This window comes from Balaenoptera ricei, chromosome 6 (assembly GCF_028023285.1).
Source record: "Balaenoptera ricei isolate mBalRic1 chromosome 6, mBalRic1.hap2, whole genome shotgun sequence".
Lineage (NCBI taxonomy): Eukaryota > Metazoa > Chordata > Mammalia > Artiodactyla > Balaenopteridae > Balaenoptera > Balaenoptera ricei.
This window is the reverse complement of record NC_082644.1, coordinates 112,652,145-112,666,369: the sequence shown is the minus strand read 5'-3', so window position 1 is coordinate 112,666,369 and position 14,225 is coordinate 112,652,145. Positions and strand designations below refer to the sequence as shown.

Sequence of the window (14,225 nt, the reverse complement as noted above, 5' to 3'; positions counted from 1 at the left end):
TAGAAACAAAGAAAACAATAGCAAAGATCAATAAAACTAAAAGCTGGTTCTTTGAGAAGATAAACAAAATTGATAAACCATTAGCAAGACTCATCAAGAAAAAGAGGGAGAGGACTCAAATCAATAAAATTAGAAATGAAAAAGGAGAATTTACAACAGGCACTGCAGAAATACAAAGCATCCTAAGAGACTACTACCAGCAACTCTATGCCAATAAAATGGACAACCTGGAAGAAATGGACAAATTCTTAGGAAGGCATAACCTTCCAGGACTGAACCAGGAAGAAACAGAAAATATGAACAGACCAATCACAAGTAATTAAATTGAAACTGTGATTAAAAATCTTCCAACAAACAAAAGTCCAGGACCAGATGGCTTCACAGGTGAATTCTATCAAACATTTAGAGAAGAGCTAACACCCATCCTTCTCAAACTCTTCCAAAAAATTGCAGAGGAAAGAACACTCCCAAACTCATTCTATGAGGCCACCATCACCCTGATACCAGAACCAGAAAAAGATACTACAAAACAAGAAAATTACAGACCAATATCACTGATGAATATACATGCAAAAATCCTCAACAAAATACTAGCAAACAGAATCCAACAACACATTAAAAGGATCATACACCATGATCAAGTGGGATTAATCCCAGGGATGCAAGGATTCTTCAGTATACGCAAATCAATCAATGTGATACACCATATTAACAAATTGAAGAATAAAAACCATATGATCATCACAATAGATGCAGAAAAAGCTTCTGACAAAATTCAACACCCATTTATGATAAAAACTCTCCAGGGAGTGGGCATAGAGGGAACCTACCTCAACATAATAAAGGCCATATATGACAAACCCACAGCAAACATCATTTTCAGTGGTGAAAAACTGAAAGCATTTCCTCTAAGATCAGGAACAAGACAAGGATGTCCACTCTCACCACTATTATTCAACATAGTTTTGGAAGTTCTAGCCACGGCAATCAGAGAAGAAAAAGAAATAAAAGGAATACAAATTGGAAAAGAAGAAGTAAAAGTGTCACTGTTTGCAGATGACATGATACTATACATAGAGAATCCTAAAGATGCCACCAGAAAACTACTAGAGCTAATCAATGAATTTGGTAAAGTTGCAGGATACAAAATTAATGCACAGAAATCTCTTGCATTCCTATACACTAATGATGAAAAATCTGAAAGAGAAATTAAGGAAACACTCCCATTTACCATTGCAACAAAAAGAATAAAATACCTAGGAATAAACCTACCTAGGGAGACAAAAGACCTGTATGCAGAAAACTATAAGACACTGATGAAAGAAATTAAAGATGATACCAACAGATGGAGAGATATACCATGCTCTTGGATTGGAAGAATCAATATTGTGAAAATGACTATACTACCCAAAGCAATCTACATATTCAATGCAATCCCTATCAAATTACCAATGGCATTTTTTACGGAACTAGAACAAAAAATCTTAAAATTTGTATGGAGGCACAAAAGACCCCAAATAGCCAAAGCAATCTTGAGGGAAAAAAATGGAGCTGGAGGAATCAGACTCCCTGACTTCAGACTATACTACAAAGCTACAGTAATCAAGACAATATGGTACTGGCACAAAAACAGAAACATAGATCAATGAACAAGATAGAAAGCCCAGAGGTAAACCCACGCACCTATGGTCAACTAATCTATGACAAAGGAGGCAAGGATATACAATGGAGAAAAGACCATCTCTTCTACAAGTGGTGCTGGGAAAACTGGACAGCTACATGTAAAAGAATGAAATAAGAACACTCCCTAACACCATACAGAAAAATAAACTCCAAATGGATTAGAGACCTAAATGTAAGACCGGACACTATAAAACTCTTAGAGGAAAACATAGGAAGAACACTCTTTGACATAAATCACAGAAAGATCTTTTTTGATCCACCTCCTAGAGTAATGGAAATAAGAACAATAATAAACAAATGGGACCTAATGAAACTTAAAAGCTTTTGCACAGCAAAGGAGACCATAAACAAGACGAAAAGACAACCCTCAGAATGGGAGAAAATATTTGCAAATGAATCAACGGACAAAGGATTAATCTCCAAGATATATAAACAGCTCATGCAGCTCAATTTAAAAAAAAACAAACAACCCAATCCAAAACTGGGCAGAAGACCTAAATAGACATTTCTCCAAAGAAGACATACAGATGGCCAAGAAGCACATGAAAAGCTGCTCAACATCACTAATTATTAGAGAAATGCAAATCAAAACTATAGTGAGGTATTACCTCACACCAGTTAGAATGGGCTTCATCAGAAAATCTACAAACAACAAATGCTGGAGAGGGTGTGGAGAAAAGGGAACCCTCTTGCACTGTTGGTGGGAATGTAAATTGATACAAGCACTGTGGAGAACAGTATGGAGGTTCCTTAAAAAACTAAAAATAGAATTACCATATGATCCAGCAATCCCACTACTGGGCATATACCTAGAGAAAACCACAATTCAAAAAGACACATGCACCCCAATGTTCATTGCAGCAGTATTTACAATAGCCAGGTCATGGAAGCAACCTAAATGCCCATCGACAGACAAATGGATAAAGAAGTTGTGGTACATATATACAATGGAATATTACTCAGCCATAAAAAGAAACGAAATTGGGTCACTTGTTGAGACGTGGATGGATCTAGAGACTGTCATACAGAGTGAAGTAAGTCAGAAAGAGAAAAACAAATATCGTATATTAACGCATGTATGAGGAACCTAGAAAAATGGTACAGATGAACTGGTTTGCAGGGCAGAAATAGAGACACAGATGTAGAGAACAAGCGTATGGACACCAAGGGGGGGAAAGCCGCGGTTGTGGGGGGGTGCTGTGATGAATTGGGTGATTGGGATTGACCTGTATATACTGATGTGTATAAAATTGATGACTAATAAGAACCTGCTGTATAAAAAACGTAAATTAAAAAATTAAATATATATATATATATGGCGGCGAGGGAGGGTGTCACTGAGATTTGAGCAAAAGGTCTGAATAACGAGACGGGGACAGCAATGCGGTTGTTTGGGGAAGGAATATTCCAGACAGAAGAAATAGCAAAGAGAAACACCCTCAGGCAGAAAAAAGATTGGTTTGTTCAGAGAACAGCACAAAGGCCGCTGTAGCTGCCACTCAGTGGGCTGGGGGAGAGCGGTGGATGATAGAAGGTCATTGGGGAAGCAGTTGGAGGTTTTAAGCAGAGGAGTGACGTGAGAAGTTTTGTAGTAAAAGGATTACTCTGGCTGTATGTGGAGACTATTCTGTAAAGGAGGCAAGTACAGAAGCAGGAAGACCTTTTAGGAGGCTCAGATATTACTGTGCGTACTCCATTTAAGGATATAAAAGACAAAATTGAACATTTCAGCAGAGATTTGGAAATTATAATAGAAGACAGTAGTTTGAAAAGGAATCTAATTAGGGTTTCCCTGGTGGCGCAGTGGTTAAGAATCCACCTGCCAATGTAGGGGACACGGGTTCGATCCCTGATCCGGGAAGATCCCACATGCCGAGGAGCAACTAAGCCCATGCACCACAGCTACTGAGGCTGCGCTCTAGAGCCCACAAGCCACAACTACTGAAGCCCATGTGCCACAACTGCTGAGCCCACGTGCCACAACTGCTGAGCCCACGTGCCACAACTGCTGAATCCTGCGTGCCTAGAGCCCATGCTCTGCAACAAGAGAAGCCACCACAATGAGAAGCCCGCACACTGCAACGAAGAGTAGCCCCCGCTTGCCGCAACTAGAGAAAGCCTGCATGCAGCAGCGAAGACCCAATGCAGCCAAAAATAAATAAAATAAATAAATTAAAAAAAAAAAAAGAAAAGGAATCAAATTAGAATTCCAAAACTGAAAAATGCAGTAGCTGAAAGTAAAAATGCAGATTACAAAAGGGCATGAGGAAACTTTTTTGGGGTAATGGATATTTTCACTATTTTTATTTTGGTGATGGTTTCAGCATAATTCATCAGTTGCATACTTTAAATATGTGCAGTTTATTATTCGCCAATTATACTTCAGTAAAGCTGTTTAAAAAACAGTGAATGAGCTTAACAGCAGATTAAAATTAAAGAGAGAAGTAGTGAAATGGAAGAAAGGGCAGAATAAAATGCAGAAAAGAGATGATAATAAGACATACAGGGTACTGTGAGATGTTTTATCATGTGTCAGTAGAAGCCCAGAGGAAATGAAAAAATAAGACAGAAGCAATCATTAAAGAGATAATGGCTGAGAATTTTTCAAAATGATGAAAGCTCTCAAGTCACAGGTACAGGTATAAGAATCCTTATAAATCCAAACAGGATAAATTTTAAAATCCATACCCAGACACAGCATTGTAGTAGCACTAAAGAAAACCAATAAAACACAAAGAATTAGGCACTAACAGACTTGCACTAAAGGAAGTACTAAAGAGCATCTTTCAGGTGAAGGAAAATTCTAGATGGAAGTACGGAAGACGTAGAGGGAAGAATGGAGGGCAGTGATTATTGCAAGTATGTGCACAAGAAGAAACAGAAAATCTGCCCCACAGCATGTGATTCACGGTCCAGTCAGGAGAGAGGAACTACCCCAGTTATTTGAATGAGAATTTGTGTTCTAATGTAAAGTTTTTAATCCAGCACTGAAACAGTTAAAAGATACCACGAAGGTAGCAACTGCAGGACACAGCTTCCAACCCTAGGACTAAGGGAACAAAGTGAAGATGTTGGAATTATTTAGGAATTAAGAAGAGGAGCCCCACAGATTTGAAACTCAGACCTGTGAGGAGGGGGCTCTGTACAGTTGGTGCTGGTGTGTTTGTTGGGGGATAGGGCAGTGAAAGAATTCAGCCGCAAGTGTCGGGAAGACTGCAGAGTAGATGCAGCTGCTGCTTTGGGAAGAAATTGCAGCTGCCAGGGCCAAGCATCATTGCTCACAGAAACTGGAAGCTGACGGAAAGGAGCAAGTCTTTCTCCCTCCTCCTGCCTTCCAGTCTCCCTGGAGCTCCCCCTGTTGGCAGAGATGAGTATGTATATGAATATGGAGCCCGACCGGGAGAAATAGGGTTTGCAGATCACCAGGCACAGCATCACAAAGCAGAATATGAAAGGGTGGGTGTGGGCTGAGGCAATAACTTAAAAACCAGCACACACAGGCTATTTAGAAGTGTGGTTAATTTTCAAACGTTTGAGCGAATTTTCTCAATATCTTGGATTTCTAGTTTAATACCATTATGGTCAGATAATATTCTAAATGATTTCAGTTCTTTGATATTTATTTAGACTTGTTTTATGACTCAGCCTATAGTACAGGTTTGTTTAGACTTGTTTATAGACCCAGCCTATCTTGGTAAATATTTCAGTGCACTTGAAAAGAATATATATTCTGCTAGTAGGGAGAGCATTCTATAAATGCTAATTAGATCAAGTTCGTTAATATATTGTTCAAATCTTCTGTAGGTCTTCTATTTTTTTTTTTTTTTTCTTTTTTGGTATATTTGTTCCATCACTTACTGAGAGGGGTGCTAGATCTTCAGCTATGATCATGGATTTGTCTCTTTCTCCCTTTAGTTCTGTCAGTCTTTGCTTCTGGTATTTTGAAGCACTATTTTTAGGTGCACACTTTTTGTTTGTTTGTTTGTTTGGATCCATAGTTTTCAAAACAGCCCTCTGGGGAAATCATTCCCAGGTGCAGAGGGCTGTGCTCGTGGGTAGCCTGCTGGCTTCTGCAGTGAACCTGAGCTATGCTGGTCAGTCTCAAATCCTGGATCGTGTGTGGCTCTGTGGCAATAGCTGAGACTCTAGAACCACGTAGACTCAGGTCTGGGTGTCACCCTGGCCCCTCACTAGCTGATTCTTGAGGGAATCCAGTTTCCTTTTTTCAAACTGAAGATGATAACCCTTGACCTCAAGAGGATTACCCTGGGGATCAAGCATGACCATGGATGAAAAGTACCAAGTACAGTTCCTGGCATGCTTCCTGCCTTCTCGCTCACAGCCTGCCTCCTGTCCTCTTAAGACATCAGCAGTCATAGCGTCTCTTCTAAACTTCCCCAGAAAAGGCTCCTGTGGAGGCACGACATTCCTGTCACCCGCCCCACCTGGGCTTGCAGGGCCAGGGTTTCATAACTCCACTCAGCCTGAAATCTCTTGCTCCTTCTCCTGTACCAACAGAGCTTCTCCCGATGAAGGGGATTGTCTGGGGTAGTGCAAGGTCCCACTGTCAGCCTCTTGAGTTCCTGCACCAATTTTCCTTGTCTACTAGAGGTGGACTCACGGAAGGTCAATTCTGACAGCTCCCCAGTAGGAGCCAGAATGGCACTGGCCATGAGTCTGACGTCTCCATCCATTAACCCACCTGGACTGGTGTAAGTGGAAAAGGAGATATCGTAGGAGGAGTTGAGTAGTTCACTGAACCAGAAAGACTTGTCCGACTGCAACCTGGGGCCTCAGATCCCTTCTCTGCCTGCGTCATGCTGTCTCTTGCCCTGTCAGTCACCCAACTCATCTTTGCTTTTCTCGATGATGTAGACTGTGTCCTAGAGGTTGGGAGGACATCACCTCAGCAGCTCCAAGCTGGTATCATTCCAACTTAGCAACCCCAGGGGAAAGAGGGCATCTCCCTCTCAGCTTCACCATATAAAAAAGGATTCTGATATAAAAAGGGATTTGATTGGTTCATCTTGGGTGACAGAGCCATCCTTTGGGCAAATCACGTTGGCCAAGGGGATGAGTTACTGTGATTGGCCAGGCCCGAATCACATGCTTATTCTCGTAGCCACAGAATGGGGACATCATTATTGGTAGCCCTACCAGAAGCATGTAGAATTTTGGGGTGGAAGTGGGGAATAGCAGTGATGAGGCTCCTACATCCCCGCCAAAAGGGGTGATTCTGGGTAGACATAAACAGCAGACGTCCCTGACCAGTGTGCAGGCACCTGAGAAGTCATATTATTCATCTGGGCGTTGATCAGCAAGCCCGGCGTCAGCCTCAGGGAAGAGGACTGACGTGTTTGTCAGGAGGCAGTCCCTGTGCTCTGGTGGGGGGACGCAGTGGGGCAGCCCTGCTTGTGGTAGAAAAGACTGGGTGGTAGAGTGTAGCAGCCAAAGGCTTGGCTCAGCTCAGACTCTGGCTTAAAATGTGGCCATGCCACTTACTAGCTCTAGGACCTCAGGCAATTATTTAACCTCTCAGAGCCTCAGTTTTCTCTCCTGTAATATGGATGATTTTGATGAATTTGTGACATTTCCTGTATTAAAATTCAGTAATTGCTTATTATCATTTCTGTAACCAGATTGCTCCAGTCTGCTACTCCATTCACATCAGCCTGAGTCTTCTTGTTCTGTGTTGATTTCATTAGACCACCTCTTTGAGTCTAGGTCCCCTAGCCTTTGGCCTGAGTACTAGCTGGTGTGTTTATGGGACGACCGACCTTCCACTGTGTGCCTGTTCCCAGAGGTTGGTAGGTTGTCCACAGGAATAGTTCTCAGAGGCAAACAGAAGGCAGTGCAGCGAAAGAGTAGCCTGGGAACCTTGGGAAGCAGGAAACACGTTCGTCTGGCCCTGCAAGACGGCCCTCCCTCTGTGGGCGTCATGTGAAGTGTGCAGCTAAAAAAAGGTGAACTGAGGTTCTGGACTCAATCTCCTACCCATTTTCTGGATTGTAGGAAGAATGGAGCCAAAGAGAAATTGTGAGTGTGGCAATGGCTCAAGCCCTGGAGGAGGTGCGGAAGCAAAGGGAAGAGTTCCAGCAACAGGTAGGCCCCCTGTGATGCCTCCACCTCAGTCCCAGGCAGGACCAACCTACCTCCCGGTCTGTCCAGGGCAGAGGGTGGACACAGGTCTCAGGAGTGTCGTCAGCTGCTTGATTGCCCTGACGTCTCTAGGAAGGTGGGAGAAAGATGTTAGAAAGAAACCTTCACCCCATAGGATGGCCTTTTAAAATTTCGATAGTTAATGTGATAAACATCACCTGGGGAAAAGTCCATAACCAGGTACTACTGGGCTCTAATTCTGTGAGGTGGGCCACCACCGGCTGCAGGCCCCAGAGACCACGTACAGTTGAGCTCTCAGCAGCAAGGGTGGGAAAAGCCTTCCTCTGAGGACAGACCCAAGAGTCAGGCCCCAGATCTAGGTAACTGGCTCTAGGTCTTTGTTCGGTCCTTAACAGATCTGTCTGAGTTGCCTCTGAAAAGACCCTATGATAATCACACCTTCAAGAATATGATAATGAGGTCATGTGTATCAAATGCTGGGCACGTCACAGGCCCTCAGGACGTGGAAGTTACGGTTTTGACAGCTTGTAGGAAGGCTGGGCAGAATGGCCATGTCTCTGGTAGGCCCACTGCAGGCCAGAGGGGCAGTGAGGGTGATTGCCCCTGTGCAGGGCCCCTGCCGAGGAGAACTGATCTGTGCATGTTTATAGGAGCGGGAGGTTAGCTTGGGGAATGTTCTAGGCTGTGGCCTTCAGGGAGGGATTCATGGAGGACCCTGGGTAGTGGAAAAGTGGAGACTCCTTTAGGGAAGATGGGATTATTGCTACCAACCTTCTCTCGCGTTGGTTTTTCTCTCCGAGGCTGCTAACCTGATCGCCATAGAAGGTGAGAAGGAGCAGAGTCTGCAGGAAAAAACTGAAGTGATTCTCCAGAAAGAGCAGGAGATTCTCCAGCTGAAGAAAGGTGAGGAGTGTGCCGAGGCTGGGCCTCTTCACCTGTTCTCGCCCGGACCCCTGCCCGGAGGTGGCCCAGTCACGGCGCTCACCCCCCTCTGCCCGGCCTAGGTCACGACTCTGCCCTGCTGCAGATGCGCCGGCTGCAGAGTGAGCTGGAGGCCCTGAGGGGCCTGAGGGCCGAGGAGTCGGAGGCGGCCGCCGCGCGGGAGGACCTGCGGAGGCTGCGGGGCCAGGAGCAGGGCGCCGCGCTCTCGGTCAGCGAGCCTCACGTAAGTCCCGCCTGAGCCGCCGCCTGGGGCTGGTGGAAGCGGCGCTGGGCAGGCACCTCCCTGTGCCTCCGCTTCCTCTTCAGCGGGGCGGGGGGGGGGGGGGGCGCCTCACCGCGAGGGGTTGTGCGTGTTGAGGAGCCCATCTGATGTGACGGCACCTGTCAGCGTTCAGTTGCTGAAGCCCTTCCTTCCCAGCAGGCTTCTTGCATGGAAAGTTAGTTGTCCCCCCAGCAGGCTCTGTGATGGGGTCGCCATAGTTTAAGTCTGGTTCCTGGCCAGCTGCCTGGTGGAGCACATCAGTCGTCACCTTTGGAACGAGTCTGGCCCCCTTCCCTAGGGATCTGTGGCTTCGCTTGACCATGTCCTGTGCTGCCACCACCCTGTAGGTGACCTCGAGGGCCGGGCAGGACCCCACGTACCAGCTTCCAGCTGCAGAGGGGATACCAAATGGTGAGATGGGGACCGCCATGGATCTAGGGCAGCTACAGAAGGAAAAGCAGGACTTGGAGCAGCAACTTCTAGAGAAAAATAAGGTGAGGATGCTCTTTACCTCAGCTATTTATGTCCCTTTCCCTGTCCTTGTGCCTAAAACCATCCAGTCCGTTCTTCAGGAGTCGTGCTGATGCCCCTGGGCCCCTCTTGGGGGAGGTGTTACCTCTTCCACCACAAGGGCTTCTTCCTGGTTCTCCTCTTCTGCTTACCTCCTGCACGGCCCTCTTCCTTCCACACTCACGCAGTCTCCTCCCCGACCCCCCACCGGAGATGGTATCCGGAGTATTAGAGCTGGAACAGTGGCAGGTCTCAGTGTCCCCAGACCCCTCTGCCATCGCCAGCTAGGTCCTATGACCAGTCACCTTACCTCTGCACTTTTTTCTACAGCTGTGAAATGAGAGCGGTGATACCTGCCTTTCAGTGGTTTTGTGGGGGGAAGGTTGGGGGATGAAATGAAACTGTTTGTTAGCTTCCTATAAATTTTCTGGTATTTGATAGAGGCTTAATAAATGTCATGATTCCACCAACCCCGCCTGGCCTCTGCACCTGTAAATGCAGGGTCTCGTTTGAGCCTCGTTTTTAAAATGTACTGTGAAGTTAAATGTGCTGGCTAGTCAGTGCTCTGGCCTGAAATTCCGCCCCCAAATTGTGTGATTGCTCTTTAACAAAGGAGAAAGGTGGTCATTCTTTCTCTCCCCTCACCCCCGCCTGTCTCCCCCTTTCACTCACACACACACACACACACGGGCTCTTAATCTCTTATCATGAAATATAAAATATAGAAGAGTGCACACTGTGTGTCCCTGGGTCCAGCCCTTGGACAGCTTCTCCAAATCACACTCACATCCTTGGCGATCTCCCCCATCCTGTGTGCTGCTGGCACCACATCCATACCTCAAATCCAGACGGCTCCTGTGAACTCTTAGACTCCTGTATCTACCCTATTTCTCTATGTCAGTGTCTGAAAGGCCCCTGAAATTTAAAACATCCAGAACCAGACTTCAGACTGACCACGCTCTCTAGCATCTACTGCCATCTTTCCTCTCTCAGTAAATGGCAAAAACCTTGGAGTCATCCTTGGCCCCTTTGTTTCTTTCACAACCAACATCCAAATCATTAGGGAATCCATTTGGCTCTCCCTTCAAACTGTACGCGGAATGAGCTGCCTCTCATCCCTGCCACTGCTACCACCGGAGACCAGGTGACCATCCTGTCTTCCCTAGAGGATGGTGTTGGGCTTCTAATTGGTTTCCCTGTCACTTGTCTGTTCCGGCCCTCTGATGACTCTCTGTCCCCGTAAAAGCCAAAGTCCTTGCGGTGGCCCACGAAGTCTATGTGGTCTGGCTCCTTACTGCCCCCTTCCCCGCACCCTCTGCTCTCCCCCAGCATTCCCTCTCAGCCACAGTGGCCTTGCCTTTCTGTGAATATCAAGCATCCTCCCGCCTCAGGGCCTTTGCACTTGCTGAGCCTTCTGTCTGGAAGATCCTTCTGCCAATTACCCTCACTTCCTTTATGGTGTCATTTTGTCAGTGAGGCCTTCCTGCTACCCTGCCAGCCCTCACCAACAGAACTCCCGGTCCCCTCACCTTGCTCTTTTTTTCTCAAGGCCTCTTAATACCTTCTGATACACTGTATATTTGCTTATTGACACTGTTCACTCCTGAGGGCAGACATTTTTTCTTTTTTTTTTTTCCCTGCTGTTTCTGCAGCCCCTAGGCTGGTGTAGAGACTCAGTATTCATTGGATAAATTAATGAATGAGTCAAAACCTAGAAAATCAAGTAACATAAACTAGCAAATGTACTTTTGGGGGAATGCCCAGCCTCACGGTCAAGCAGAGAATACAAATTGGAACGAAACATTACCATTTTGTCAGTGGGGTGTTGCAGGCAGTGTGACAGGAGCTGGAGGCGCTTTCCCAGCCCTCTCGTCCCCAGGGGGCCGTGGCCATACCGCTCTTGAGACAACAAAGCTTATTACAGCTTTGTTTGAAAATGGAAGCTCAGGGAGTTCCCTGGCGGTCCAGTGGTTAGGACTTGGCACTTGCTCTGCCATGGCCTCGGGTTCAATCCCTGGTCAGGGAACTCAGATCCCGCAAGCCATGCAGTGTGGCCAAAAAAAAGGCAACTCAGCTACACAAGAAGACATGGGGCATCCCCTAGAGTTACTGTCACATTAAAAGTTGTAATTAGCAAAACTATAAAGCTGTGGAAACTCTGATAAATGAAAACTACTATTCAGAATTCTAGCTGCTCAGTGCAAGAATGGTGGTGTGGACTAGAGGTCCACAGTAGAAACTCATTTGATAAGTTGTGAGATTTCGGAGACATTTTTATTGAAAATGTTTTCCCTGTAATGTCGATTACACATTAAATTTTTTCATTGGGAAAACAGTTCAGCCTTTCTGGTGGTTAATGGAATGTGTAATAAATTATATTTAAGGCCCATAATACTAATTAAGCTCACTAAAAATAAATAAGGAAAATAAAGAAATAAAAGACATAAAACCCATTGTTGGTGGGTTGTGCCGAAAAAACACGATCTTTAATACTGTTCAAAATAAGCGTTAAAAATTATTATGGTATTTCAGGAGATCAATGGTGATGATGAGAATCCTAAATTTTGGCCCAAGTATCCTACTTGGGGATGATGGCACATAAACATCATTCTGAAGGGCAGAATATACTGTGCAGAGGCATTTCTAGCTGTGCCGCCTGTGGAGGCGAGCGCCAGAAGCAGTCCTAAGGCCCCAGGCGGGGAGGGGTGGGACAGCACTGCGCTGGAGAGCAGGGCTGTGCACAGCAGCAGCACGTGAGGGAGAGGCCGAGGCGGCAGGTGTGGCAGCTCAAGCTCCTCAGGAGATGAAGCAGGGGCTTCTGGCAGGTGTATGGGGACCCAAGGGGTTGTCTGTCTGCTCTGTGGTCCTTTGCACTCTAAAGATGCTGAAACGTGCATTTAATGAATGGCCTTTTGTGGGGGTGGGGCTTTGCCTCAGACCATAAAGCAGATGCAGCAGAGGATGCTGGAACTCAAGAAGACTCTGCAGAAGGAACTGGTGAGTGTCCCCCTTGTCCCCACTGCCCATGCCCTCCTGCCTCTGTGCTCCTCCTGCCTGATGACACTCCCCTCCCCCCAGGGGACTGCAAGAGGTCTCTGGGAAGTCAGGCTGGTGGGACAGTGGCCCTGCCACCTTGAACGTCCTTCTGGAAAGTGGCTCTGTGACCCCCAGCACGAGCCCTCTTTCTCTGAGCCTGTGTGTTGTCTGAGAGGTCAGTGAGGTGACGTGTGGCTGTGTGTGAATGGCAGAGGCCAGGCCCAGACGTGGGAGAGCGGCGCCTCTGCCCTGGCTGGGTGCTCACTGCCCCAGGAGACGAGTCCTGACACGGGTAAAGGAAATGCCTGAACTTCCCCCACATACCTCTCTCCCTCCTCTCAGCCAGCACCCTACCTTCTTCAGGTGCTGGTGCTTCCTTCCCAGATGGGGCCCTTTTCGCCCTACTCTGTGCAGGGTGTGGCAGAGAACTGCAGGTGATCACAGCCAGGGCCAAGTGAATCTCCCCTGTGATTTTCAAACCTGTCTTGAAGGGTTCAATGTAATATCTTTCCATCGGTTTTTCAGAAAATCAGACCCGATAATGAGCTTTTTGAAGTCCGGGAGAAGTCTGGGCCTGAAATGCCGAACATGGCCCCTTCTGTCACGAATAACGCTGACCTGACTGATGCCCGCGAGATCAACTTCGAGTACCTCAAACATGTGGTTTTAAAATTCATGTCCTGTCGCGAATCTGAGGTAAAGGGCTTTTGAGTTGCCCTTTGGGTACTGAGTTCCACCCCAGGGCCTGGTTCATTTGTCCGAGCCCAGCCTGGCTTCCCACCAAATCCATTTCTTTCTTTCTGTCCCCCATGCCGCTTTGACCACCAACGTGAGCACTCAGTCCTTTCTCCAGCGGGCACTGACCTGCTGGTTGAGCAGCAAGCAGTGGGCGCCGAGTAGGGAACTGGCTCCTGGGAGGAGATGTGGGTGGGATGCTGAGGCCAGAGTCCAGGGAACTGAATCCGCCCAGCAGTCCTGCCTCCTGCCGAAGAGCGGGTAGCTGCGGTGGTCGTCCTGGTGGTCTCGCCAGTCCCCGAAGTAAAAGGTGGGGGAGGAAAAGAACCAGCAGACCTCAGAATGCCCACCTCCACCCTCTACGTGGTCCTTGCTGACCAAGCCCGGAGCGCACAGGAGGAGCAGGACCAGGAGATGCTGCCATTTAGCCCCCTGACCGCCTGCTAACTGACCGAGGCCCATGGCAGCAAACCTTGCTTTGTTTCAGGCTTTTCATCTTATAAAAGCTGTGTCAGTGTTGCTGAACTTTTCACAAGAGGAGGAGAACATGCTCAAAGAAACCCTGGAGTATAAGGTAGCGTTTCCTGGTCTGCTGTCCACCTTCCAAAAAATGTAGTCAGTCATCCCAACCCTGGCGTATGAGACCAACCCACAGCTGCATCATTAGCTTGGAAGGTGCTTTTGGTTGATGAACTGGACTCGGGTAGTATTTACCAAGGACATGCTTTGTGCCCACAGGTCTCTGCTGTACTTGACTAACAGGGCCTTGTGTTCTTCTCCAGAGCACTTTCATTGGTATCACCTCATCAACAGCCCCAGGTCTGGCCAGCACCCAGACTTTTTTCAAAAATGAAAAATATTCAAAAAGTACCTGCATAAATGCTATAATAGAAAACATTTTAAGGAAACATTACCTAAATTCCACTCCCTTGTTCTT

The 14,225-nt window shown here is 46.7% G+C and overlaps 1 protein-coding gene across 3 annotated transcripts in view; it reads left to right on the top strand.

The window, feature by feature from the left end:
• The window catches only part of GOLGA1 (golgin A1), a 54,790-nt gene that overhangs the window by 38,071 nt on the left and 2,494 nt on the right, over positions 1-14,225 (top strand). For 2 of the 3 annotated variants that reach the window (XM_059925599.1, XM_059925598.1), the window contains exons 16-22: positions 7,696-7,785; positions 8,604-8,706; positions 8,808-8,968; positions 9,355-9,501; positions 12,455-12,514; positions 13,079-13,249; positions 13,776-13,862. In XM_059925599.1, coding sequence (XP_059781582.1) covers positions 7,696-7,785; positions 8,604-8,706; positions 8,808-8,968; positions 9,355-9,501; positions 12,455-12,514; positions 13,079-13,249; positions 13,776-13,862 — 819 coding nt within the window. The other variant, XM_059925600.1, reaches the window with a different exon arrangement.